General features: G+C 42.8%; 1 protein-coding gene across 1 annotated transcript in view; it reads left to right on the top strand.

Moving 5' to 3' along the window:
• Positions 1-25,928, top strand: part of LOC129708122 (dynein axonemal heavy chain 9-like) — a 295,482-nt gene that overhangs the window by 91,055 nt on the left and 178,499 nt on the right. Inside the window, exons 34-39 of the mRNA XM_055653686.1 lie at positions 2,106-2,214; positions 6,866-7,013; positions 8,178-8,352; positions 12,565-12,738; positions 17,239-17,446; positions 24,368-24,533. Of these exons, the coding sequence (XP_055509661.1) occupies positions 2,106-2,214; positions 6,866-7,013; positions 8,178-8,352; positions 12,565-12,738; positions 17,239-17,446; positions 24,368-24,533 (980 nt within the window). The remainder of the gene's footprint in view (positions 1-2,105; positions 2,215-6,865; positions 7,014-8,177; positions 8,353-12,564; positions 12,739-17,238; positions 17,447-24,367; positions 24,534-25,928) is intronic.

The following is a 25,928-nucleotide window of genomic DNA, read 5'->3' as shown; positions in this document are numbered from 1 at the left end:
CTTTTCTTTAAAGCTACATTTGAAGTTTTATCTCACAAAATGTACAATCAAATTCCACACATTGCTGCAACACTATTTTAGGACAGCACAGCGGTGCAGTTGGTGGAGATGCTGCCTCATAGCCCACAGACCTGGGTTTGATCCTGAGTTTGCATGCTGTCCATGTGGAGTTTGCATGTTTTCCCTATGATCTCATGGGTTTCCACTGGGTGCTCCAGTTTCCTCCCACATCCCAAAGACATGTGGGTTTCTAAGTTATGTAGCCTCTATGAATTGCCTCTAATGTTTGGGGAATGGACGAGGAAGTGGGATGAAGTAGAATCAGTTATCGATGATCGGCAGCATGGACTCTGCTGTATCTTTACCTGTTGGATCTTTCAATCAATGTGGAACAATTATTTATACATTTAACTATCAGATTTTCTCATAAACCGAAAATGTCCTAAATTCGACAAGGTCAATATTAATTTTGTGCATTTATGAACATAAAGCATTGATGACATAGTTTCACACTCAAGTTTACTAATCCTCCAAAGACATGAGTGCCCATGATACTTCCTATTCCTAAGACAGAAGTGATTTTGTTCGGCCCTAATGGCTGCCGTGAACCTCCCTCTGTTGACTTGGGTCCACTTGCAGTGTTCGACACTGGCTGAGACATTGTTCCTGTTTTAGTGCTTTTAATGTCTTTTAATTTTTTTACTGTTTTTATAGTCCTGTCGTCTTAATGGTTTTAGTAGTTTGTAATAACTTTTTGTTGATTTCCCATGTACAGCACTTTGTGGTAACTGATGTTGTCTAAAAGCGCTTTATAAATAAAGTTATTATATTATTATTATTATTATTATTATTACTAACTATCTGTCAGTATTTAACATTTCCAAGAGCTACAATTTTCAACAATTAAGACACACACTGCTGAGACTAGAAGACATCATTTGGCACTTCATCCCAGAGTTACCATGCTGTGAAAGCTATCCATTTCCCCCTATCCCTCTTTTTTTGCTCAAACCCCTGGAAATTTTCTTCTCAATATTTATCTTGTGCCTTTAGACATTACAACTGAATTTATTTCCAAGTAACGAGGCGCAGTGGCGGATTTGGTACGTCACACCACCAGAGACTCGGGTTTGATCCTGACTGAGGCTGTTGTCTGTACGTAGTTTGTACGTTTTCCCTGGGACCCACATGGAATTTCTGTAAATTGTAGCCTCGGTGTGTAGCTAAAACCAGTGTATGAGTGATCGGTGGTTGGCATGAACTCTATGGGCCGAAGGGGCTTTTTCCACGCTGCATCTCTACACATCTCTCGAAACTAGTACAATCAATATTAGTGCAAAATCTATTTGCCAGTTGCCTTATATTTGGGTCCTGCTGATACAGTCACTTTTTCACTAGAAACAATCTCCTATTGGTTTGTTAAAACCCCTCACTTCTATTATATCTGCCATTAACCTGCACATTAATGTGGATAAATGCGAGGTTATCCACTTTGGTAACAAAAACAGGAAGGCAGATTACTATCTAAATGGTGTCATGTAGGGACAAGGGGAAGTACAACGGGATCTGGGGGTCCTTGTTCATCAGTCAATTAAAGTAAGCATGCAGGTACAGCAGGCAGTGAAGAAAGCGAATGGCATGTTGACCTTCATAACAAGAGGAGCAAAGCGGTCCTTCTGCAGTTGTACAGGGCACTAGTGAGACCGCACCTGGAATAATGTGTGTAGTTTTGGTCCCCTAATTTGAGGAAGGACATTCTTGCTATTGAGGGAGTGCAGCGTAGGTTTACAAGGTTAATTCCCGGGATGGCGGGACTGGCTGAGAGAGTGGCTGGGCTTGTATACTCTGGAGTTTAGAAGGATGAGAGGAGATCTTATTGAAACGTGTAAGATTGTTAGGGGTTTGGACAGTCTAGAGGCAGGAAACATGTTCCCGATGTTGAGTGAGTGCCGAACCAGGGGCCACAGTTTAAGAATAAGGGGAAAGCCATTTAGAACGGAGAGGAGGAAATAGACGTCATTGTATGAATATTATCTGCCTGAGGAAGTTGGACATACGGGAGAAGTTGCGTTTTCCTTACTGATGGTGCTAATATTTCATTACAGGTTCTAACTCTGGCTAGCAATGAACGGATCCCTCTAAACCCCACCATGAGGCTTCTGTTTGAAATTAGCCACTTGCGGACTGCTACACCAGCCACTGTATCTAGAGCAGGTGAGCGCGGAATTGACTGCCATTGTAACATGTTCACTGATTTTACCCTGCGATAGCTGGGTTACCTGTTGAAAAGATTATTCGCCTGTTGAAGTTGTGTTCACTACACTATAGAAAAAAAATCATAGAGTTATAGAACAAGAGGCAGGCCCATCAGCCCAACTCACCTATCCTAACAATCTGATTATACTGGAGAGGGTATAGAGCAGAATAACTAGAATATTAATGAATATAATATACTAATGAAGATATGTTATAGCTGGAATGGAGCATTTCTGCTGAGTGGCGAGACTGGATAAAGCAGGCTAGATTCTCTTTGGAGCAGAGAAGTTTGAGGGAACATTGAGATGATCTTTATCAGCAGAGAGCAGAGGCCGACTGAAGTCCCGTCACCCCTTTGCTCCACGTGGGATACAACTCCTAGCATCCATCCACCCAACTGAGACAAAGGCAGACTGGATAGCCACCAAGTGGTCACAGGAGTGGAAGGCAACCTCATCTCCATTACACAGCTACATCTCTTCACCAGATAAAAGCTGTCCAGGGTCTGACCTCCCCAGTGGAGAATGGGTGAAGTTCAACAGACTTGGTACTGGAGTTGGGCGCTTCAATGCCAGCGTGTGGAGATGGGAACTCCGCCAGAGCCCAGCCTGTGAATGTGGATCAGACCAACAGACAGCCAACTATGTCATCTCTGGGTGCCCGCTCTACCACCCACCAAATGGAGCTCTGGGCCTGGCAGACATTGACGCAGAGACAACAACCTGGCTGCTCAACGCCCGGCTTGAGATCTAACTATTCCTTAGGGGTTATGTTTCATTCACAAGAAGAAAAAGTGATGATCTTTGCTGAGATGTCATTATTTTGAGGGGTGTAGATAGTGAGACGCTTTTCCCCCATAGCAGCGGTGTTTATAACCAAGGGGCACATGTTTAAGATAAGGGGAGGAGACTTGAAGAAGAGTTTTTTTCATCCAGTGGATGGGTTGAAATTTAGAATTTATTGGGGGATGGTGAAGGCAGGGTCTATTACAACATTTATAAAGTATTGAAATGAGCACTTGAAATGTCATGGGATAGGAGGCTATGGGCCAAGAGCTGGGAAATGGACAGACCTTGTAGCTAATGTTGGACTAAGCTCATTGTTGGATCCATCTCATTAAGATCTGCTCCAATATTTGAGCTTCGTGAGTATCTTTTGTACAAGAGAATTTCACATCGGCAAAATCAGTTGAGCATTGTATGCTGGTAAATGCACCTATTCACCTCAATGTTCATATACATAGGGTCCTAATTTGAGTTTCTCGAAATACATAATGCCTGTGCAAATTAGTTTAGTTTAGTTTAGTTTAAAGGTACAGCATGGAAACAAGCTCTTTGACCCACCAAGTCTACAACGACTAGCGATTCCTGTATCCTACACACACTCGGCACAATTTACAATTATACCAAGGCAATTAATCTGCAAACCTGTACATCGTTGGAATGTGGGAGGAAACTGAAGAAAACCGGGGGAAATCCAGGCACGTCTCGGGGGGGAAAATGTACAAACTCTGTGCAGACAGCACCCGTGGTCAGGATCAAACCCGGGTCTCTGGCGCTATAAGGCAGAAACTCTACCGCTACATTTTGCAATCGGGTTTTAAACAAATCTTATTCACACGGAAAAAAAGACACAAAGTGCTGGAGTAACTCAGCGGGTCAGGCAGAATTTTAGGAGAACATGCGCAGGTGACATTTCGGGCTAGAACCTTTCCGCAGACTGCAGCCTGAAGAAGGATCCTGACCTTAAACGTTGCCATCCACGTTCTCCAGAGATGCTGCCAGATCCGCTGAGTTACTCCAGCACTTTGGGCCTTTTTTTGTCAACCAGCATCTGCAGTTCCTTGTTTTTCTTAATTCACTTAGGATCTGCTTGAAGTCAGTGGTGTTTTATAATAGAAGTAAATATATATGTGATGTGCAATTGATTTTTCATAAAAAGTTGCTCTGGGTAACAATAGGGACTGCATAAATATTGGATAGAGTCAAGAGTCATACAGTGTGGGAATAAGCCTTTGGCCTAACTTGCCCATGCAGACCAAGATGCCCCATCTACAGTAGCCCCATCTGCCTGTGTTTCGCCCATATCATTGCAAACCAATGTCCAAATGTCTTTTGATCTCTGACTGATGAAGGCCTCCTTGACCACTTGGATAGAACCTTGGGTAAGCACATTTGGAGTAGAGTGAATCTGTCACAATGCCTTGCTAAAGTAGCTACAGAGATTACTGACAGAAGCAAACAGCCACACATGCAGTAAACTTGAAGTAACAAACAAAATGAGAAGAATCTTAAGTAGGTTAGGCAATATTTGTGCAAGGAGAACTAGGCTTAACATTATGTCTCAATGACCTCTTGTCTGTGAAAAGATCATCAAACTGAAATATTACCTCTGATTATCCACAAAAATGTTCATAGCCGTTGTGTCTAAAAGCCTGTTCATCGATCATTTGTTAAGAGAATGCAATGAAAATTGAACAGCCTAATGTCTTAGATTAATTTGAACACGGTCATTAATTGGCAGAATGGTCCGATAGAAAGTATTTAAAATGCCCATTCAGCCCTTTCTGAAGTGGAAACTAAATCAGGAGAGGGCAGTCATCAAGATCACTTGTAAACCATCTGTGGTACTTCAGTAGCTCTGGCATTACTTCATTTAATTCATTCACATTGCTAACGGCACCAAGAATTAAAAGACCTTTGGGCAGGTACATGGATGGATTAGATTAGATTAATTTATTATTGTGACGTGTGTCGAGGTACAGTAGAAAACTTTTGTTGTGTGCTGTCCAGCCAATGAAAAGACAGAGGAATATGGTCCAAACGCGGGCAAGTGGGACTAGTGTAGGTGGGGCACTTTGGTCAGCTGGGCTGAAGGGCCTGTTTCCATGCTATATGTCTCTATAACGCTCATCGTATTTCAGAAGAATCAATGCAAGGAACCAAGTATTTGCAATGAAACGAATATTTGTAGAGATTACTTTAGCTTCTCATATTTTTCCTGTTTCCTTTCTTAGCTCTTTTAAGTGTCCTAGTTTTTAATTTTTGTGTAAGTCATGCTGTACAAGTGGGCAGGTGCTATAGACCTGCACGGGAAGGTAGACGCTCCCGCCCCCACGAGTCTCGGGCAGGTGGGGCACGTCAGGCTGGGAAGGCAGTCCATCTCGGAGAGGGAAAACTCTGATTTTAAACCTCCACTGCCCTGTGGCCATATCCAGTCATGGAAAAGTCTCCAGGAGTAAACATCAAGAGAATCCAGAGTCGGAACCCCCAAGGCAGTTCGTCGTTGTCTACAATCTCGTCCTGACAGCTCCTGCAACGGCGCTGGTGCCAAACTGTAACGGTCCTGCTGTTCCTTTGGATTGATCAACAACGTGGAGAGGGGGGGGCGTGCTGCATGGGCCACAGTGTGTCCTCCATATGACATCACCAGGCTTGCATCCGACCAGGATGCATCACCCATGGCCAGTTATGAACGAGAGGGGCCTACTACTGCTACTGCTGCTACTACTACTGTTACTACTACTGCTGCTGTTGCTACTAGAAGATCATTGGCTGCCCTCTCCCCTCCCTGATGGATATTTACACCTCCCGCTGCCTTAGCAGGGCAAAGAATATCATCAAGGACAGCTCTCATCCTGCGTTTGGACTGTTCGACCTGCTGCCCTCTGGAAGACGCTATAGGTGCATCAAATCTAGGACAAATAGACTCAGGAATAGTTGTTTTCCGAAAATTATAACTACTCTTAATTCACACATGCACTGACTTTACAGCCCAACACCCGGACTTCCATCTATTATATCCACGTAATGAAATTTGGAACTGTAATGTGTATTGTAACTAATTTTTAACATTTAAAAAAAAAAACATTTTTAATATTTAATATAATCTTTAAACATCTCCTTCACCATTTTGCCTTTATAGATATGTATATAACGCCGCAGAATTGTGCACCTATCCCCCCCCCCCCCCCTTCTCCCTTTTGTTTTTGTTTTCTGTTTCTTGTTTTTTGTACTAAATTATATGTATGCACTGAGTACGAGCAGCTTTTAATTTCATTGTACATGTATAGTGACAATAAATGGCATATCTATCTATCTACTACTACTACTACTGCGCACAAGTGATGTAACAACATCATCAGACATGAGATCACTTGGTGGTTGGTCACGTGCAAGAGAGGTCTGAAGTTCTTAGTGTCTCCTGGAGATTATTATAGATGGTTCTTAACACTACCACAAGACTGGCTCCCAGCTCACCGTCAATTACACCCCAGTCACCATTACAAAGATATTTTTAGAAGACCTGCAGGTTACAAGAATTATATTATAATATCAATAAGATAGACACAAAATGCTGGAGTAACTCAGCCGGACAGGCAGCATCTCTGCAGAGAAGGAATAGGTGACGTTTCACATCGAGACCCTTCTTCTGATATCACTATCCTTGCTTAAAACAATGGTCACACAATCCATGCATGCTGGTTCTGTTCTCATGAGTGATTTTATTGATGGCATTGCCTATTTTGTCCGATGTTGCCATCGTTTCCCCAGGCTTAATTTCAAACATTTGGAAATGGTGAATGATGCACATCTTCTGTGATTTTTAGGGATCTTGTACATTAACCCTGCTGACCTTGGATGGAATCCTCCAGTTAGTAGCTGGATTGACAAGCGAGAGATACAGTCTGAGAAAGCTAACCTCACCATCTTGTTTGACAAGTATCTCCCTTTGTGCTTGGATACCCTTAGGACAAGGTAAGGAAATTAAAGGGCAAGGGGTTTGGCCGAGAGTGCACGATAATTTCGAATAGGCTCATTGTGATTAAATAAAACAGGGAGGATGAGAGAAAGCCAAAACTGTTGAATGTAAGAATCTGAATACAGTGTGACTTATTGCATTCTGCTGGAGCAGATCCAACATTGTTTAATGTGCTGACATGGCATTTTGTTTGATTTCTCTTGGCAGCCAGCGAAAGCCTCTTGACTTTTACATTCTAGTGCCATAGAAATCATCATCTGAATTGTGTTTTTATATGAGCCATGAAACTGACCTGCACATCCCTAATCCTATCTCAGCACAGAACTGTGCCTCTTGCATGACCATGGACATGCTTCCTAATTGGGTTTTGCAAGGGTGTCAGGGGTCATGAGGTAGAAGGCAGGAGAATGGGGTTAGGAGGGAGAGATAGATCAGCCATGATTGAATGGCGGAGTAGACTTGATGGGCCGAATGGTCTAATTCTGCTTCTAGAATTTAAGAACTTAAAGTCTTTTTCCTATTCACTGCCATGTATAACTTAAATATAATTTTGGAACAATTGATGTTTTGTGTGTTGTCGGAGTCCATGTGCCCATGATGCTGCTTCATGCAAGATCATCCTTGCACCTGGAGCTCACTGTATTTGAGCATGTGACTATAAACTAAATCTGATTTGACTTGGAATCCTTCTGACGTCATTTTGAAAGTGAATGTTACTTAAAACAGTGTATGTTATCAAATAATTCCAAAAATGAATGTGATACGACAGTTACGCACTACGTTTGAAGGAACTGTACCACTGATTAGTTCAGTTTCTTTGTTGGAATGCTAGACCTACTTTGATGTCCTTCATGCTCCCTGATCTTAGGCATTTGCTCTTTCAAGAAAATTCAAATGTTTAAAAGGGTAGCCACACATATTCAGCATTTAGACAGACAGATGAGCTGGCTGTGTATTGAAGAATATAGACCATGTGCAGGGAGAAGTGCAGTTTAAATTGACATCATTGTTGACGCAAGCATTGTGGGCTAAAGAGCCTGTTCCTTTGCTGTGCAGTTTTATGATCTAAATCCATGTTTGTAGCTTGTTCTTTGTAGCTTGTTCGTATCTTGCAGAGGACAAGGATTTTCTTCTTATTATTATTCACCTGATGTCTGCAGGTTTAAGAAGATCATCCCAGTGCCAGAACAGAGCATGGTCCAGATGCTTTGCTACTTGCTGGAGTGTCTGCTGACAAAAGACAACACTCCTGCAGACTCTCCTAAAGAACTCTATGAACTTTATTTCATTTTTGCCACAATCTGGGCTTTTGGTGGAGCTTTGTTCCAGGATCAGGTGAGAACATCCTTCCGAATCTAAATGGTTAGTTGCCTGATATTACCCTTGGAGCTGTTGGCAGCGTGAACAAATGAAATAAAGTTAGCAGTAATGGAATGGCTACTGGAATATCACACGCAGTTTACAACAGATTTTGTGATTTTTGTTTTACTTGATATATGTTTTTTTTTAACTGATTCTTTTCCCCCTGGAGAAGATAATAAAGGCTTTAAACCAGTGACAAAAACTGTGAAGGAAATTATCTTCAAAAAAGATATTTCCAAATGTAACGGACTGGGACCTTGCGAGCTTTCCTTTTGAATTTGGCTGCAGACAGACAACAAACGGAGACTATGTGGAACTTGGGGGAAAAGAGCTCTTTGAAGATTTGTGGATGCTTATATTAAAGCCAGACACTGGAATTAAAGACAAAATATATCAGCCGCTTTATTCCTTAAGCTGTGAGTTGTTTGGTTTTGTAAAAGTGCTCTGTTAATGATTTGGAAGTAAATGGCATGATCGTTGAATCACAAATGAAACTGAGAATGGTGGTGTTGTAGCCAGTGTGGAGGGTAGTCGGGGTGATACTGGTATGTTGGAAACATAGGTCCTGGCGAAGAGAAGATTAAGAAGGTGAATGATTGAGGTATGCACAATTATGGGGGGGTTAGATATCGTAGATTGCAGAAATCCTTTCTCTTTATCAGTGGTGAACACAATTAGAAGGTATTGATTTAGGGTAAGGGGGTAAATGGTTTAGAGGGAATCTGAGGGGGACATTTTTGGTCAGAGTGCATGGAATACACTGCTAGGGAGAGTGGTGGAAGCCGTGTGGCTGACAGCATTTAAGAATTGTTAAGATGAGCATTTGTATCTCTTCAGCGTTGAAAGCTCCAAGCCAAGTGCTGCAAGATGGGATTAATACAGATGGGAGTGCACTGGGCATGGTGGGCCAAAGATTTGGTTTTCATGCTGTAAGATGCTGTATTCCTGTTGGATTTAGGTTGATTATTGCCACGTGCACCGAGGTACAAAGGAAAAGCTTTGTTTTTGCATGCTCCCCAATAAGATCAGATAATACTACACATAAATACAGTCAAGACAAACTAGATGCAGCAATGGTTAAGATACAGAGTGCAGGATATAGTTCTCAGCATTGTAGTGCATCTGTTCCATAGACATAGACATATACGTGCAAACGCCACACACAGCATTGTAGGTCAGGATCAAACCTGAGTCCTTGGTGCTGTGAAGGCAGCTCACTGGTCTATTGAGCCACACAAATTCTAGGCATACTTGTATTATTGTACGTAGGAACAAAATGTAAGGTTTGCGATAGAAGTTTACTGGATGACCTAAAACCTGAGTGTCACGTTAGTCCATTGTCAACCTGTAAATGTGCGGGCATTGGTGGCTTTATTCAACCACAATGTGAATAACACTGCAAGTAACTTCTGAGGCAGAGCTATTGATTCAGTGTGTGTGTGTGTAGTGCACTATTGACTTCTTTAATGACTGTGAAACAGTTGGTGCCAATAGGTGGGCAGAACAGTAAAGAAAAACAACTTGAAAATACATTCAACTCTTAACCATATCAACTCTTTTTTTACAGCAAGTGTCAACAGGTGCAGAATTTGAAGAACATGTGCGGGAGGGAGATGTTTTGTAAACACACAATTTCAGCGGCAGAGAATCGCAAATCCATAGTTTGATCAAAGTGAGGGCAGGGAGAGTGTTGCCAAGATATTAGACGGGTGGCAGGATGAGAGGTGTTCCAGTCTGATGCTATGCTGGGGAGACGAGCTGCCAGGTTGTCCTGGAAGTATCTAACAATGGGCACCTTCAGGAAAATGAGGTTAGATTCCTTCAGAGTGTTGCAGAAGCATTGCACAGGGGTTGACACTAAGTTCTATCTCTCCAGTGTGGAAGCACAGAGGCACAGGGATAACTGAAACCAGGTTAAAATCCTGCATTGGTGCAAAAACACCCTAAAAATAACATTAGGGAGTTACATATCTGGGCAATAAAAAGGAACTGCAGATGCTGGTTTATACCAAAATGGACACGAAATGCTGAGTCAGGCTGCATCTCTGGAGAAAATGGATAGGTAGCGTTTCAGGTCGTGACCCCACTTTAGGCTCAATTCTAGGTGATTACATTTCTTGGTAATTGGGAATATGCACACCATCAGGAGCTGCTAAACAAAATGTCAACAAAGATTTTAGCTGGAATCTTGTAACAATACTGAGTGCAGATATACTGGAGTGCAGATATACTGGAGTGCAGATATACTGGAGTGCAGATATACTAGAGTGCAGATATACTGGAGTGCAGATATACAGAGTGCAGATATACTGGAGTGCAGATATACTAGAGTGCAGATATACTAGAGTGCAGATATACTGGAGTGCAGATATACTGGGTGCAGATATACAGAGTGCAGATATACTGGAGTGGCTTTCTCTTGTTTGCTTTTTATTTCAGATAGTTTTTATTTGCTTTCTTTAATACACATGAATATGTCTCCTGAATGAACTCTGTGTCCATTACCTCAACATCTTTGCTCCTCTGCTTCCACTCAAATTAAAATAAGAGTTTCTTTTGAATTTGGAAAGGGAAAATTAACTAAATGAACATTCAAATATTTAAATGAACTTTGATGTTTGGAGATTTGACAAAGTATTCTCCATGGAGCAACATTTGAGAAACAATTATTATCAACATCTAGAAGAACACTGTCATCTGACGCTGCTGCTTCTGAATTGTTTACCTGTCTTTTATGGGATTATCATATTTTTTGTTTATTTCCAGTTTTGCTTCAGGTTGCCAATTTTTGCAATATATATATATTTTTTTAAATTCATGTTAAACCTTTTTTATCGATACACTCTTTATCAGTAGGAGCAGGTTGTTAATATTCCTGACTTTTCTCAATAAAACCTTTTCTGAACAAATTCTGCCGGGTCACAATACCATCAATACTAGCTTTAGGTATTTTGTGAAGTTGGAGGCGATGACCTATCTTAGAGCGATAGCTTTTTTTTCCAAAAGCCAAGGCAGCTTGTCCTTTTGGTTCAGGTTCTTTGAAAATGTATGAAGCAATTGACTGAGCTTAAATGTCACCCAAATAAGAATGATCCTGTTGAAAGATGCTCTACCGGCTTAAATTAGCTCGACCAGACATTGTGACTTCAACAGTAAATTCAAATAGTAGATCTCTCATTCCAATTCTTACTTGTTAATTCACTGTCTATTTTTTGCCTCTCGCCTTTATCCCATTTGAAATTTACCCTCTTTTGTCTGTTCTCGCCTCCTTTCTACTCCACATCTTAAAATGGGTTTAGCATTTGAAAGTTTCTCTCAGTTTGATGTAAGGTTATTGATCTGAAATGTTAACTTGCTTTCCCTTTCTACAGACACTCTCTCTGATCTGTTGAGTGTTTGTGTTTGTTTAGTTTAGTTTGCTTTAGAGAATCAACAGGGGAAACGGGCCCTTTGGTTCAACGAGCACATCGACCATCGATCTCCCGTTCACACGTTCTTTGTTATTCCACTTTTGACTCCAATACTATCCTACACACACTAGGGACAATTTACACTTATACCAAGCCAATTAACCTACAAACCTGCACGCGTTTGGATTGTGGGAGGAAACCGAAGATCTCGGAGAAAGTCCCATGCGGTCACGGGGAGAACGTACAAACTCCGTACAGACAGCACCCGTAGTCGGGATTGAACCCAGATCCCTGGCGCTGCAAGCGGTGTAAGGCAGCAACCCTATCGTGCGCCAGCTGATGACCTGGAAGACATAATCAGAGATATTATTATGAGATATAGCCTTTAGACTTTAGAGATACAGCACAGATACAGGCCCTTCTCCAGAGATGCTGCTTGACCCACTGAGTTAGCCCAGCATTTTGTGTCGATAGTAGGTTACAGAAACTCTTCCCTCTTGTAGCAAAATCCAGATCAAGAAGAAACAGCCTTAAAATTGCAAGAATAAAATTCAGATTTGTGGAAAAGGTTAAATCCTGGAACTTTTCTCAAAAGGCTGTAAATACTGGGACAGTTGACATGTTGTAAGTTGTAATCGGTCGATTGTTGTCAGTGGAAGGGAAAGGATTACATGGCAACTTTGGTTGCATCTTTCTGATGTTGTGAACACAAAGATCATGTTCCTGAATAGTAAACCGGACACCTGCACTCATTGCCATTCCTGTTCTCTCTCAGCTCATAGACTACAGAGTGGAGTTCAGTAAGTGGTGGGCCTCAGAGTTCAAAACCATCAAATTCCCATCACAAGGCACAGTCTTCGACTACTATATCGACACGGAGACAAAGAAGTTTGAGCCTTGGTCAAAACTTATTCCCAAATTTGATCTTGACCCAGACATCCCTCTGCAGGTAACTAATCAATTGTAGATTAAATACTTATAAATTTGCAAAGTACATGTTCTGCTTGCATTGTAATCTCACCTCTATGCTGCTCTGTAAATGGACTTTAACTTGCTTGCTGGTTTTGATATACTTGTCGATATACATGGTGCTAATTATAAAGTAATAGAAATTTGATCAGAGGCCATTTGCTCCATTGAGTCCAAAAGCCAGCAGTACACAAGGTTATTAGTCAGTTCCACAGCAAAGCTGTTGGGTTGTATACCTCGGTGAGTGCCTATTCCGAGAATTCCTGCTTTTCCTGAATTTTCCTGTTTGATTCACAATGAAAACACTGAGAAAGCAGTCTGAAGAAGTGTTTCGACCCGAAACGTTACTTATTTCCTTCGCTCGATAGATGCTGCCTCACCCGCTGAGTTTCTCCAGCATTTTTGTCTACCTTTGATTTTCCAGCATCTGCTGTTCCTTCTTAAACAACTTCTAACCCCGACTACACTTTGGATGAAAAGATTTTTCCTCAATCCCCTCCAGTCCTCCCACCATTTATCTTAAATCAATGTTTTTTTTATCATCAATTTAAAGCCAGGTTAATTTTCCCATTCACCCTTCTAACACCACGATAATGTTGTATATTTTACTTAATTCTCACCTCTATCTTGTGTTCCCAAAAAAAAAGAATAGATCGGGTAAACACACGGAGTCTCTTGCCCAGAGTAGGGTGATTGAGGACCAGAGGACATAGAATTAAGGTGAAGTTGAAAAGATTTAATAGGAATCTGAGGGGTAATGTTTTCACACAAAGGGTGGTGGGTGTATGGAACGAACTGCCAGAGGAGGTAGTTGAGGCAGGGACTATAGCAATGTTTAAGAAACAGGCAGGTACATGGATAGGTAGGTTTCCAGGGATATGGGTCAATTGCAGGCAGGTGGGCTGGGACATGTTGGCCGGTGTGGGCAAGTTGGGCCGCAGGGCTTGTTTCAACACTGTATCACTCCATGACTCTACAACTCTCTATGACATGCTAATTCATGGAGGCCCCAGAAAATGCATATTGGCTTCCAATCATTTGCAGGATCGGTCAAAGTCAGCATGGATTTATGAAGGGGAAATCATGCCTGACTAATCTTCTGCACTTTTTTGAGAATGCAACAAGTAGAATGGATAAGGGAGAGCCAGAAGATGTGGTGCATCTGGACTTTCAAAAAGCCTTTGACAAGGTCCCACACAAGAGCTTAGTGTGCAAAATTAGAGCACATGGTATTAGGGGGTAGGGTATTGACATGGATAGAGAACTGGTTGGCAGACAGGAAGCAAAGTGTAGGAATTAACGGGTCCTTTTCAGAATGGCAGGCAGTGACTAGTGGGGTGCCGCAAGGCTCAATGCTGGGACCCCAGTTTATTACAATATATATTAACGATTTAGATGAAGGAATTAAATGTAATATCTCCAGGTTTTGAATGACACAAAACTGGGTGGCAGTGTGAGCTGCTTCAGGTGACTTGGACAGGTTGGGTGAATGGACAAATGCATGGCAGATGCTGTATAATGTTGATAAATGTGAGGTTATCCACTTTTGTGGCAAAAACAAGAAGGCAGATTATTATCTGAATGTTGAAAGATTAGGAAGAGGGGAGGTGCAACGAGACCTGGGTGTGCTTGTACATCAGTCACTTAAAGTAAGCGTGCAGGTACAGCAGGCAGTGAAGAAAGCCAATGACATGTTGGCCTTCATAGCGAGAGGATTTGAGTAGAGAAGCAGGGAGGTCCTTCTGCAGTTGTACAGGGCCCTGGTGGGTCCATACCTGGAGTATTGTGTGCACTTTTGGTCTCCTAATTAGAGGAAGAACATTCTTGCTATTGAGGGAGTGCAGCGTAGGTTTAGCGGTTTAATTCCTGGGCAGAAAATATGTTCCCAATGTTGGGGTAGTCCAGAGCCAGTGATCACAGTTGAAGATTAAGGGGTAGGCCATTTAGGACTGAGATGAGGAAAAACTTTTCAGCCAGAGAGTTGTGAATCTGCAGAATTCTCTGCAACAGAATGCAGTAGAGGCCAATTCACTGGATGTATTCAAGAGAGAGTTAGATATAGCACTCGGGTCTAAAGGAATCAAGGGATAGGGGGAGAGAGCAGGAACAAGGTACTGATTCTGGATGATCACCCATGATCATATTGAATGGCAGTGCTGGCTCGAAGGGCTGAATGGCCTACTCCTGCACCTATTTTCAATGTTTCTATGTCAGAATCAGAATCAGAATCAATTTATTTGTCATTTGGACCCCTGGAGGTCCAAACGAAATGCCGTTTCTGCAGCCATACATAACACACAAATAGACCCCAGACACAACATAATTACATTTAACATAAACATCCATCACATAACTGTGATGGAGGCCAAATAAACGTATCTCTCCACTGCACTCTCCCCCCCCCCGATGTCAGAGTCAAAGTCATAGCCCCCGGCTGGCGATGGCGATTGTCCCGCGGCCATTAAAGCCACGCCGGGTGGTGCGAGGTCGCACACCGGGTCTTGGTGTTGGTGCCCCCGGTGTGCGCTCGCAGAGTCCGCGGCCATTCCAGCCGCGCGGGGCAGCGGTGTCAGGCCCCGCTCCAGGAGCTCTTCGACCCCGCAACTCGGGCGGGAGAAGTCGCCGCCGCAGAAGCCCCGAAAAGCGGTCTCCCTCCAGGGAGCCGTGGGCTCGGCGCCGTCGTCCACAGACCTGTCGTTGGAGCCTCCGACTCTCCGGCAGCAGCAGCAGCAGCAGCAGCAGCAGCATCAGCAGCAGCAGCGCTCCTCCACCGCTCCGGACCCGGCCAGCTCCGCGACGGTGAGGTGAGTCGACACCCGAGTCCCCGGTCTCTTCCTGTTGGAGGCCGCTCCTCGTTACGGCCTCAACGACGACTGAGACCCGACGAGAAAAGGTCGGGTCTCAGTGCAGGGAGAGATTCAAAAAGTTCCCCCCCCCCCCTCCCACCCCCCCCCCCACCCCCCCACACACACACACCACACATAAAAAATAACAAAAAACTACATAAAAACACAGACAAAAAATAATAAAACGCGGACAGGCTGCAGAGGCCGCTGCTGGCCAGAGCCGCGCCGCCTACCGGAAGTGTCCAGATGTCACTTCAAATATCATGGTTGGGTATATGATCCCGAGATGCTGCAGCCCACACACACACATAAGCAGGCTTTAGTGACATTTTAAGGAATAGTTTAGAGTTTAGAGAGATACAGCATGGAGACATGTCCTTCAGCCCACTATCCATGCCAACCATTGATCCCTCTCTTACACTAGTTATCCCACTCCACACTCGTGACAATTTCCAAAGGCAAATTAACCTACAACCCTGGATGTCTTTGGGATGTGGGAAGAAGCTGGAGCACCTGGACGAAACCCACGCAGTCCCAGGTAGAACATGCTAACTCCAAGCATACAGCACCTGTGATCAAGATCAAATACGGTCGCTGGCACAGTGAGGCAGCATCTCTAATGCTCTCCTAAATAGTGCCTGTGTTGTTCTATGGCACTGGAACTGGCTTAGCTTTGGTCGTCTATTTGTAAAGACATGTTCCATACAGCTAATTTCCATTGAAGCTCACCTCACACCATCCCAAGTGATGTTCCTGAATCTGCTGACTGCAACCTAATGCCCCCTGTCCCACTTAGGAAACCTGAACGGAAACCTCTGGAGACTTTGCGCCCTACCCAAGGTTTCCGTGCAGTTCCCGGAGGTTGCAGGTGGTTGCCAGAGGTTGCAGGTAGTGGAAGCAGGTAGGAAGACTGACAAAAACCTCCGGGAACCACACGGAAACCTTGGGTGGAGCGCAAAGTCTCCAGAGGTTTCCGTTCAGGTTTCCTAAGTGGGACAGGGGCATAACTTACCCAACGCTACTTATCACTCCTCCCCAGCAACCTCCCTTGCCCAGTAATATGATCACATTCACAAGATTATGATTGACACAAAAAGCTGGAGTAATTCAGCGGGACGGGCAGCATCTCTGGACTGAAGGGTCTAGACAGAAGGGACAGAAGGGTCACCCATTCCTTCTCTCCAGAGATGCTGCCTGTCCCGCTGAGTTACTACAGCAGTTTGTGTGTATTTTCGGTTTAAACTGGCATCCCAACTGGGAACCCGAACCTTCTCCCACAACCTTCTGCCTCTCTCTGCTGTGACCAGTGTTATGTATCCAGGTTTCTATGAGGTGAATCTAATTGGAACATCATTCTAAACTGTACACTGTGAACCTTTGAAAATGGCATTTTCTTCATCATTAATGCAGAATAACATGTACCACGGTGAAAGTGGTAAATGTGACTTTGTTGTGCAAGCCGAAGAATATTCACCCTACTTTTCGGAGAAGATTGTAGTTTGCTACTCCTAATGCACATATTGCTGAAGAATGGTCTCGACCCGAAACGTCACCTGTTCCTTTTCTCCAGCGATACTGACTGACCCGCTGAGTTACTGCAGCTTTTTGTGACTATCACCATGACTTTTTTTTAGGCTTGTTTGGTGCATACCATAGAGACGATTCGCATCCGCTACTTCATGGACCGGTTGCTGGACAGACGCAGACCAGTCATGCTTGTGGGCAATGCAGGGACTGGTAAATCTGTGCTCGTCGGGGAGAAACTCGGATCGCTGGATCCCGATGAGCACGTTGTGAAGAATGTGCCATTTAATTACTACACCACATCTGCCATGCTGCAAGGTGAGATGATGTCTTCTACTCAGAGCATGGGGTTATTGGAATAATGAGAGACTAATAGATGAGTATATATACCTTGGAATTGCTATTTAAATGGCTTTATAAAACCTTAATAATGCAAAATGGCATTATTTATGCGGAGAAAGACTAGAAATTCAATACCTAACCGGCAAAAATTACGATATCTGAAAAAGTGAAATGTCAATGTTTGTTGAACAATTTACAATGGTAAATATTTGCACAATTACACATGCAAAATTCTAGACAAGATGAGATTGGATGATGCATGCTGCAATATCTGTAATAGTTATTAAAAAGGGGTTAAATTCAAAGTAATTTGAATTTAAAGTCTCAAGAGTTATGCATTACATTACTGCCTAGTAAAATTCCTTTATGTAGTTTCTATACAAAATGAAACCTTTGCAACAATTTGTGTTTTCCCAGCTTGTTCTGGCCCTTCACAAGGCACTAACTAGTATGTGTAGGAAGGAACTGCAGATGCTGGTTCACATCGAAGATAGACACAAAATGCTGGAGTAACTGAGCGGGACAGGCAGCATCTCTGGAGAGAAGGAATGGGAGACGTTAAAGGTCTAGACCCTTCCTCTGACTTGTATCTAACTAGTCTAACTTGGACACTAACTAGTATCCTACACTCAGGAAATGATTGCCTGCAAATGTTCACAGAACTTTTTTTTCTGTGCTGTTGCTAGAGAAGTATGCTGAGGGCATTTTTCAAATCCTGCAAGAACTGCAGCAAGATGAATAATTAAAACACAGCTCACGTTTGCACAACCCTCTTGATTAGCACGCCACTGAAGGCCGTATCAAAACGTGATGACCTTGGAGCATCATCCTAGACTAACAGACGTATCACTATTGACAGTTCCCTATATCATGACAGTATATCTTGGCTAGACCACTCATGCCTTCTGCATAATGTACTGCATTTCATGTTACTACTCAATTAGAGATCTGACTGGCGTGAGTAAAATATGAGCGGCAAAACTGTCTCTGGGAGTATATTGTGACATTTCCAACGCATTTAATAAGATCCTAGATGAAAACAGATGGTGAATAGAAGGATTAACTGGATAAAATAATGTTGGATGAGAGTCATATAGAGTATTAACGCAGGGACAAATTGGCGAGGCCAAATAGTCATATTCCCCCATTATTCTATATAATATTACTAAATAGTATCATGGTCAATAAAAGGTGAAATGCATTAACTCGGGATAAATAATTCCTGATCTAGTGATATTTGTGGACTAGTTGGGCATTGGAGTTTTATTTTGCATTGCTACATATTCGGGACAGATAGTGAACTTTGTGTAATTGAGAAATGAGTTGTAGTCGGATATCTCTATTGAAAGTTGAAAGGGGTGATGTGATTGTGTCTGTCCCTTATTGCACTGTGCCGCAATGACATTGATGTGCCTTTCTTGGTTGTCTATTTTTCTGACTGTGCTTCATGTCATGGTGATCGTTTGTTTGATCTTGGATGTGGACGTTTGATCGGAATAATTGGTAATCATAGAGTAAACAAAATGGGGTCAACACATTTCAAGAGCATCATTTTGATTTTAAAAGAGTGATGGACAAGGCTTTCTTACATCCTCTTGCCTTAACCTCTCTGCTGCACAGCTCCGAGTCGGGATAACCATAACAATAGGTCAGTACTGATAGTGCACCAACTCAAATATGCTCCATGTCAAAATATTTATTAATTGAAGGGTTTCAGGGAAAGTCAAGAAAGGTCAGCAAAGATGACATCCTCATGGGTCCATTCAAAGATGAGGCAACCCAGAAGTTGATTCCTCGGATAGAGGTAACCTTCTGATTGATGACTTTAATATTTCTGAGTCCAACAGTGCAATCTTGTTACAATTTAACTGTTGGCAGCACTTCCCAATTATTTATTTATGTGCATTCTAGCTGTAGATCTTTCTGGGATTCTCTTTGCCGAGCGGGGTATATTTCCTGCAGTAATGAGACAAAGCAAAGTAAATGATGATACAATCTGTGCACCATCGTTTACTCCCACTCCTGTGGGTTCATAATGACGTGGTCCTAAATTAGGTGTGAGATTTCAGAAGCATCCACAGGAGACGAGTGCTTTCCAGCAATTCCCAGCCCCTCAACACACTGGATGCTCCTGCACTGGGATGACTCAGGAAGGAAACAACATTTGACCTGGCAAAAAAAATGACTTCACTGATTTATTTTTGGTTCTCATGCACATCACACTTAGGTAAAAGGATTAAGCAAGCTTGAGTAGATAAGAAAGTGCATGTTTAGGAAGCAGAGCTTCACCTGCTCTCTCAGCTGAGGTGAAATACTTTAGGTATGAAAGGAGCACACACTTATATAATGAACTTGCCCCATTTTGATGTGGTCTAAATTCAGTCATTTCTATTCCCTGAAGTGCAGATGACATGCTCTGCTCTTTATTAAAGTAATTTAGTTGTGATTTTGGGAAATAATTTATTCAGCATTCAAGTGGCTCACAAAATGCTCTCTGCATTTACTATCTCATCACAGAATCTCATTAACTGGTGACGCATCCAGTTGCCATTTCTGTAGGAGTTCTTTTAATTTTAAAGTGGCTGAAAGGCAGTTTGAATAACCATTTAAAAACGCACTACACAGACAGCACATGACTGGCGACCCTTGACCAGGGAATGCACTCTCAGCCAAATAACGCCAATGTATTTGTTCACCAGCCCAGACTAACACACAATAAACAATAAAGGATGTTCCAAAATGCAGAACAGTATTAGTGTAGTTTAGAGATACAGCATGGGAACAGCCCCTTCGGCCCATCGAGTCCACCCTGACCATCAATCACTAGTTTACTTTAGTTCTATGTTACACCACTTTCTCATCCTCTCCTTATGCTCTGGGGGCAATTTTACAGAGGCCAATTAACCTACAAACTCACATGTCTTTGCGATATGAGAAGTACTGGAACACCCGGAGCAAATCCATGTGGTCACAGGAAGAACATTCAAACACCACACAGACAGCAGCCGAGATCTCTGTCAGGTCTCTGGCGTTGTGAGGTTGCAGCTGTGCCCATGTGCCACCCTTGTTTTTATATCCTGAAGCATCCAGTTGCATACTTTAGTGTTGATTACAGGAGCTCACATTTTGAATATTTTCCCTTTTACATCTTGATGTGTGGCCATGTTTGTAAACTATCCACATGCAAACAGCTGTGATGAGCACTGATCTGGGTTTTCAATAGTAACCATCTTCATGCTTCCTTTCTTGGCTTTTGTCAGTATAAGTCCCCCTTCCCTCTGTGGGAGACGGGCCTTCCATGTCATTTACAGTCCCCGCCAACTCATCTCAAACTCTTGCAAAGGGACTGCTGTGGAAGGAAGTCTCACTTGATGATGCAGTAAAGGAAGGAATTCCATATGGAGCCAGCAAAAGGAGGGAAGAGAACACAGCTGAATGCTCACACTATTTTTGCATTTTGGATTTAAATATCTGAGTTGTAACTAAAACTCAACATTGATATTATGATATCATCGAGCAGAGACAGAGGAGTGTGGCAATGTTTGCCAGTTTAGTACATTCGAGATACAGTGCAGAAACAGGCCACTCAATCCATCGAGCCCATGTCAACCAGCGATCACCCTGTACACCAGCACTATCCTTCACACTGGGGAACAATCCCCACTCCCCACTCATCAGACGGGTTAAACCCACTGTTAAAGTCTGGTCAGAGGAGGCAGACTCCACACTTCAGAAGTGTTTTGGAAACACTGACTGGAAGACGTTTGCAGCCCAGGCCGCCCTTGACTCCCACACGGACATTGATTCCTACACATCCTCTGTTCTGGACTTTATAAACTCCGCCATCAACGGTGTCGCCTCCCTCAAACGGGTGACCATATTCCCGAATCAGAAGCCATGGATGAACAGCGAGGCCAGCCTACTGCTGAAAGCACGGGACACCGCTTTCAAGTCAGGTGATGCCTGAGCCTACAGTTCATCCAGGGCTAACCTGAAGAGAGGCATCAAGAAGGCCAAATAGATGCATGTAAATAGATTTATTTATTGCTCATATGTCGCTCTTCCAGGGAGATGCTAAATGCATTTCGTTGTCTCTGTACTGTACACTGCACAATGACAATTAAATGACAATGAAGTTGAATCTGAATCTGAATCTGAATCGGATCAATTTACAATTGGTCAGATGCCAATTAACCGACAGACCTGCATGTCTTTCGAGTGTGGGAGGAAACCGGAGCTAGATATCTGGACAGATCGTTAGAAATCTCCTTGAGTTTTGTTCCACTGCAAAAAAAATAAATTGAAGAAGAACCAGCAGTAAAATAGTGTGAAAAGCACAATTAGAGAGCCCTTGAAAAGGCCAAAGCAGTGAAGCAGAGCATGAACTGAACAGAGAACGGAAGATCGCTCAAAACTGCAACGGCTGAAATAATAAATCAACAGGAACAAAAAATTGAAAAGAATAAACAGAGGAGAAATTTGAAAATGCCAGCTATAGGTGTTTATTGAGTTGTCATCACTCAAAGCAATGAGACTTAGAATAAAATCACAGCCTGCACCTCACCCCAAAATCATCAAACATTTTAACAGTACTTTCTGTTCTGTTAAGTCTAATATGTGTCCGGTTGGCAATTAATTTTCAGTTATGAAAATCTAACATCATACTATCTGAAGAAGGGTCTCAACACGAAATGTCACCCATTTATTTTCGCCAGAAATGCTGCCTGTCCCGCTGAGTTACTCCAGCATTTTGTGTCTATCTTTGGTTTAAACCAGCATCTGCAGTTCCTTCCTGCACCATACTATCTGTGATTATTTTGTCATTTTACTTCCATTCAACGTGTCCTTTGACTCTTAGTTATGTTGGAAACAGATGGCATCTTCTGACCTCACAGCTAAATGTCAGCACTTGAATATTACGTTCACAAAGGCAGGTTTTTTAAAGAGGTCATGTATTAGCAGGAAATAGACACAAAATGTTGGAGTAACTGCGGGAGAGGCAGCATCTCTGGGAAGAAGGAATGGGTGAAGTCTGGGGTTGAGACCCTTCTTCAGACTGATGTCGGGGAGAACGAGTACATAGATAAGGAAGTGTAAGGTGTGAAAACAGGACAATGGGGATGAGGTTCAAGGAAAATGTAGAATAGATCATTGTTGGCTAGGAGAAGGTAACAACAAGGCAACCAGAGATACAATGTTGTCCGTGACAGTCAGGCTGGTCGGAGAACTGGGAAGGGGGTGGGATGGATAGAGAGGAAAGCAAGGTTTATATAAGTCTATGTTCATACTGCTGGGGTGTGAGCTGCCCAAGCGAAATATGAGGTGCTTTTCTTCCAATTTAGGTGGGCCTCTCTGACAGCGGAGGAGGCCCAGGACAGAAAGGTCAGTGTGGGAATGGGAGGGGGAGTTAAAGTGTTTGGCAACCAGGTAGGTGTTGGTGGACTGAGCGGGGTTAGAAGGGTTGTGGCACTAGAACGTTTCTCCATTCGCCTCTTCTACCCGTCTACTGCTCCATCCACAGGGCAAGGTAAACTCAGATGCAGTTAGTCCATGCTCCTGTGACCCTTGCTGATCCTCGCATGATGAGAGGATCACGACACAGTCTGATGCCTATTATGGTTGAGCAGGTGCTGGCAGGTAGTCCAAGCCTGTCCGTGAATAAATGACTAATGTGGGATTTCGAAGATCAATGAGCATCAGTACAAGCAGGCAATGAAAGGAAAGGAAAGAACATTTTTGATGGCTGCCACAACTCGCACAACATGCTTGATAATAAAATAGAACATTTTGGCAGGAAAATCACTCAGCTGTCTTGAGCTGTGACAGGGAACATGCTGTCAAAGAACTTGCTTACAAAATCACTGCACACCGCAAATAGAGCAGTAGAAGAAGTAAAACAAAAATTTGTATGGATATCCCATTCTCGTTGCAAAGGGGTTGGTCTCAGCACACCATCAACATCAAAGGCATGGCTATAAATAATAAAATGACTGAGGAAATTCTAACCATTAATTGCCACGCTATACCTTTTACTTTTGAAGGAAGATTTCAGAGCTTGATTCAGATTTCATAGAAATCATGTAAGGAGCAGCAGGACTGAAATGATTCTGTTTTAACCATCAGTGGTCTGCGGCTCTGCTGTAATTGTAATGGCATAGTTATGGAGACATGGTCCAAGCGACCAAAAATACCATTTCATAACTTTTTCTTTTTTTCTATTCATACAAGAGAAGCAATTGTTTGAAAGTCGTCAAATTAAATAGAAAGAAACTGTAATAAAGTGAGTGAGATGAAAACTAGGGGAATCCAGAACCAGAAGACAGAGGTTAAGGTGAGGTGGGGAGATTTAGTAGGAAGGGTGGCTAGTATATGGAACGAGCTGCCGGAGGAGGTAGTTGAAGCAGGTGGTCTAGTTTATACAGTGCGGACACACCGAGTCCACGTCGACCAAAGATCCCCGCATCCTAAAACTATCCTACACACACTAGGGACAGCTTTTCAACAATTTTACCTAGCCAATTAACCTACAAACCGCTGCTCCACCATGCCGGCTGATAGGTACTATCACAACATTTAAGAAACATTTAGACGGGTACGTGGATGGGATAGGTTTAGAGGGATATGGGCCAAGCACGGGCAGGTCAGACTCGTGTAGATGTGACATGTTGGTCAGCGTGGCTAAGTTAATCTGAAGGGCCTGTTTGCTCTAAACTCTAATCAGGGTCAGATGGTCCTCAACACTCATAGGCATGAGTACTCCATCTTACCTGAACGGTAGTCTTAAAACCAGAACTACAAAGAATAGCGTTGATAACTCAGCTGTGTGGCTGCACATGTGTTCTCCTGAGATTAAATCTCATGCTACCTTTAGTAATATTTGCTGTTTATATTTTGTAGCCATACTGGAAAAGCCCCTTGAGAAGAAGGCTGGCAGGAACTACGGACCACCCGGCAACAAGAGACTGGTCTACTTTATTGATGACATGAACATGCCTGAAGTTGACACTTATGGCACTGTTCAGCCACATACACTCATCAGGCAGCATTTGGACTATAGTCATTGGTGTGTGCTACTTAGTTTCTTAATCCATCCTATCTTTGTAGATCGTGAAAGATGAAGTTCTTGATGAATGGTGCATGAATTTGTCTCGGGATGGTGGGACAAAATGTGTGGTATATTATCAATTGCCGGAAATTTGTAATGTTTGCTCGACATTATGCTGAATGCAGTGTCGGCTGCTTATTGGGATCACTAACAACTGAATTCATTTCCAAGGGAAAATTATGTCCCAGTCATTTGTGCTTTTCAATTTGAGGATTCCCAGCAATTGTTAACTGCAGCATTTTAATTCTGCTTTCTGTGAAGTCTCATGGTATACATTCTATTGCATGAAGTCGTATGAGTCCCATGTTGTCCAAAAATGCAATGCTGGCATTTATTTCGAGAGGGCTTGTATACAAAACCAGGGATGTAATGCTGAGGCTCTATAAGGCGCTGGTCAGGCCACAATTTTGGGCCCCATTTCTGAGGAAGGATGTGCTGGCTCTGGAGAGGGCCCAGAGGAGGTTTACAAGAATGATCCCAGGAATAAGTAGGTTAACCTATGATGAGTGTTTGACGGCACTGGGCCTGTACTCGCTGGAGATTAGAAGAATGAGGGGGGGACCTCATTAAAACATACAGACAGAATAATGAAAGGCTTGGATAGAGTGGATGTGGAGAGGATGTTTCCACTAGTGGGAGAGTTTAGGACTCGAGGTCATAGCCTCAGAATTAGACTTCTTTTGGGAAAGAAGTGAGTTGAGGAGGAATTTCTTTAGTCAGATGGTGATGAATCTGTGGAATTCTTTGCCACAGAAGGCTGTGGACCAAAGTCACATGTTCAAGGCAGTGACAGATAGATTATTGATTAGTGTTTAAGAAGGAACTGCAGATGCTGGAAAATCGAAGGTACACAAAAATGCTGGAGAAACTCAGCGGGTGCAGCAGCATCTATGGAGCGAAGGAAAAAGCATCTATTTCCTCTGCTCCATAGATGCTACTGCACCCGCTGAGTTTCTCCAGCATTTTTGTGTACCTTAGATTATTGATTAGTACAGGTGTCAATGGTTATATACAGGTGTCAAAGGTTATATAATTTTAAAAATGTGTAATTATTGCTTTATTTTAATAACTATTTATTTTTTCAATTCTTGGTATAAATGATTGTTAGCAAACTTATCAGTTTTGAAATGGTTATGAGAATGAATTAAAATGTGTAAAATAGCGTGTTTATTCAGAGATTTTGACAGGAGCTAAGGCTCCATCCTCAGCTTTGACGTTTTCTAAATGATCTACTGGATATTCAGGGTTGTGAGATGCTGTCGTTTACAGATGATCAGTCAGATCTTCCCTCTGCATTCAGGCTAGATATGCTGGGTAGACTTTATCAAATAGTTTTCAAAACTGAATAGTGAG

Source organism: Leucoraja erinacea, chromosome 23 (genome assembly GCF_028641065.1).
Source record: "Leucoraja erinacea ecotype New England chromosome 23, Leri_hhj_1, whole genome shotgun sequence".
NCBI lineage: Eukaryota > Metazoa > Chordata > Chondrichthyes > Rajiformes > Rajidae > Leucoraja > Leucoraja erinaceus.
This window is presented reverse-complemented; position numbering and strand designations above follow the sequence as displayed.